Raw genomic sequence first — 3,644 nt, 5'->3', positions numbered from 1 at the left:
TTCCCATTCCCATTCCCATTCCCATTCCCATTCCCAATCCCTCACTGTCCCATTCCTGTTCCCATTCCCATTCCCATCCCCATTCCCATTCCCAATCCCTCACTGTCCCATTCCTGTTCTCATTCCCATTCCCATCCCCATTCCCATTCCCAATTCCTCACTGTCCCATTCCCAATCCCGGCCTTTCCCATTCCCTCTCCCAGGCTGTCCCGATCCCGGCTGTCCCATTCCGGCTGTCCCATTCCCGTTCCCATTCCCAATCCCTCACTGTCCCATTCCCAGTCCTGGAGTTTCCCATTCCCATTCCCATTCCCATTCCCATTCCCATTCCCAATCCCAATCCCAATCCCTCGCTGTCCCATTCCCAATCCCTCACTGTCCCATTCCTGTTCCCATTCCCTCTCCCAGGCTGTCCCATTCCCATTCCCATTCCCGTTCCCAATCCCTCACTCTCCCGTTCCCAATCCTGGCCTTTCCCATTCCCGGAGTGTCCCAGCCCTGCTACCAGCCCTGCCCGGGGGTTTCCAGGCTCTTCCCATTCCCATTCCCTTCCCGGGAATCCCGGGCACTCACAGCCATGCCGGGGGGCTGGAGGGGATGGAAAAGTTGCTTTTCCCGTTTTTTTTTTTTGCTGGAAAAGGGATTTGGGAGGCGCGGAGCTGCCGGGAGTTGTTGCTACAACAAAACTTCCCCTTGGCAACTCCTCCCCGGAGCGGCTCCGAGCCCCAAAGCCACGCCGGGAATTCCAGGGGATCCCAAAATCCACACGAGAGATTCCAGAGGCAGCCAGGGGATCCCAAAATCCACACGGGGAATTCCAGGGGTGCTCGGGGGATCCCAAAATCCACCCGGGGAATTCCAGGTGCACCCAGGTGATCCCAAAATCCACCCAGGGAATTCCAGGGGTGCTCGGGTGATCCCAAAATCCACCCAGGGAATTCCAGAGGCGCCCAGGTGATCCCAAAATCCACAGGAGGGAATTCCAGGGGTTCCCAGGTGATCCCAAAATCCACCCAGGGAATTCCAGAGGCGCCCAGGTGATCCCAAAATCCACACGAGGGAATTCCAGGGGTGCTCGGGGATCCCAAAATCCACACGAGGAATTCCAGGGGCTCCCAGGGGATCCCAAAATCCACCCGGGGAATTCCAGGTGCACCCAGGGATCCCAAAATCCACACGAGGGAATTCCAGAGGCGCCCAGGGGATCCCAAAATCCACACGAGGAATTCCAGGGGTGTTTAGGGCCGTGGGAGCCTCAGAGAATGATCCAGGGAATTATTCCCGGGAGTTTGGGAAATAAAGCCCCGAACCGGGCTGGGATGGGGAGGGATTGGGGTATCCAGGGGCTGCGGCAGCTTCGGGAACGGGAACGGGATGGGGAATGGTCGGGGGGATGCTGGAGGGGAAATGTGGATTTTGGGATCCCCTGGGAGCCTCTGGAATTCCCCGGGTGGATTTTGGGATCACCTTGAATTCCCTGTGTGGATTTTGGGATCACCTGGAATTTTTCCATGGGGGTTTTGGGATCCCCTGGGCGCCCCTGGAATTCCCCGGGTGGATTTTGGGATCCCCTGGGAGCCTCTGGAATTCCCCGGGTGGATTTTGGGATCACCTTGAATTCCCCGTGTGGATTTTGGGATCACGTGGGTGTATCCGGAATTTTTCCATGCGGATTTTGGGATCCCTGGGCGTCCCTGGAATTTCCTGTGTGGATTTTGGGATCCCCTGGGTGCTCCTGGAATTTTTCCATGTGGATTTTGGGATCCCCTGGGTGCCCCTGGAATTCCCCGTGTGGATTTTGGGATCCCCTGGGTACTCCTGGAATTTGTCCATGCGCATTTTGGGATCCCCTGGATTTCCCCGGGTGGATTTTGGGATCACCTGGGTGTACTCGGTATTTTTCCATGTGGATTTTGGGATCCCCTGGGTGCCCCTGGAATTCCCCGGGTGGATTTTGGGATCACCTGGGTGATCCGGAATTTTTCCATGTGGATTTTGGGATCCCCTGGGGGTCGCTGGAATTCCCTGTGTGGATTTTGGGATCCCCTGGAATTCCCCGGGTGGATTTTGGGATCACCTGGGTGCACCCGGAATTTTTCCATGCGCATTTTGGGATCCCCCGGCTGCCCCCAGAATTCCCCCGCGGCCTCTCCCGTGCTTTTCCATCCCGCATCCCGCAGTTTTTCGGGACCAGCAGCGCCTTTCCCTCATCCCCCCCCCATTTTCCATGGAGGAGCCGCTTCCATTCCCGCCTCCCACCTGGAAAAGCCCCCGCAGGCCGGATCGGGATTCCAGGGATTTGAAAGGCTTTGGAACCCCCTCCCTCTGCTCCCTGAATCCCACCCGGAGCTCTCCGCTTCCCGATGAAAAGCTGGGAATGCTCCTGAGGAAACCACGGAAGCTTTGAAATTCCCGGCTCCCGCTGCTGATTTTTTAATCGGATTTTTTTTCTTTTTCCTCCTTTTTTTTCCCCCCTTGATCTTTTCCAAGCCTCTGAAGCTCCCTCTGCCTTCGGATCCTTTCATCCGCTCCCCCTCCTTCCCGTATTTGCTCAATCCCAGGATTTTTTAATGTTTTTTTTTTTTTTTTTCCTTCAATAAAAATATTTACTGAACAAATCGCTCCGGGAGCCTTTGATGGATCCGCCTCATTCCAGCTGCTGGGATCAATCCCTCTCCAGGCTGGAAAGAAAAAAACCACCTCAAAACCGCACCAGGACACCCCAAAACGGCTCCCAAAAACCGCTGCGCCAGAGGATTCGGGAATGTTGTAGGGCTAGAGGGGGAAAAACAACATTTCCCCTACATTTTTCCATATTTTCCCCCAATTTATCCCACATTTTCCCCACATTTCCCCTCCTTTCCGCCGGTTTTTCCCCATTTCCCCCCTCTTCTTCCTGGACTTCCCCCATTTCCCCCCCATTTTCCCACATTTCCCACATTTTCCCCCCATTTTCCCCACATTTCCCCTCCTCCCTATTTTCCCTGGATTTTCCCCCCTTTTCCCCCCTTTTCCCCCCTTTTCCCCCCTTTTCCCCCCTTTTCCCCCCTTTTCCCCCCTTTTCCCCCCTTTTCCCCCCTTTTCCCCCCTTTTCCCCCCTTTTCCCCCCTTTTCCCCCCTTTTCCCCCCTTTTCCCCCCTTTTCCCCCCTTTTCCCCCCTTTTCCCCCCTTTTCCCCCCTTTTCCCCCCTTTTCCCCCCTTTTCCCCCCTTTTCCCCCCTTTTCCCCCCTTTTCCCCCCTTTTCCCCCCTTTTCCCCCCTTTTCCCCCCTTTTCCCCCCTTTTCCCCCCTTTTCCCCCCTTTTCCCCCATTTCCCCCCCTTTTATCCCACATTTTCCCCACCTTTCCCCTCCTTTCCGCCTGTTTTTCCCCATTTCCCCCCTCTTTTTCCCGGATTTCCCCCACATTTTCCCCCCATTGTCCCCCCATTTTTCCTACATCCCCCCCATTTTTCCCGCGTTTTCCCGCATTTTCCCCCCTTTTTCCCCCAATTTTCTTCCATTTTTCTGCATTTCCCTCTTCTTTCTCCCGGATTTTCCCCCACATTTCCCACCCTCCCTATTTTTCCCGGATTTTCCCACGTTTTCCCCCCTTTTCCCCCATTTCCCCCCGTTTTCCCCACATTTTCCCCCATTTTTCCCGAAT

General features: G+C 55.4%; 1 protein-coding gene across 1 annotated transcript in view; it reads right to left on the bottom strand.

The window, feature by feature from the left end:
* Window positions 1-3,644, bottom strand: part of LOC108449331 — a 38,738-nt gene that overhangs the window by 6,838 nt on the left and 28,256 nt on the right. The window contains exon 3 of the mRNA XM_017745146.1: window positions 574-1,254. Within this exon, the coding sequence (XP_017600635.1) occupies window positions 574-1,254 (681 nt within the window). The remainder of the gene's footprint in view (window positions 1-573; window positions 1,255-3,644) is intronic.

This window comes from Corvus brachyrhynchos, unplaced genomic scaffold (genome assembly GCF_000691975.1).
Source record: "Corvus brachyrhynchos isolate BGI_N302 unplaced genomic scaffold, ASM69197v1 scaffold309, whole genome shotgun sequence".
NCBI lineage: Eukaryota > Metazoa > Chordata > Aves > Passeriformes > Corvidae > Corvus > Corvus brachyrhynchos.
Note: the sequence above shows the minus strand (reverse complement) of the source record. Positions and strands in the feature narration are given on the sequence as shown.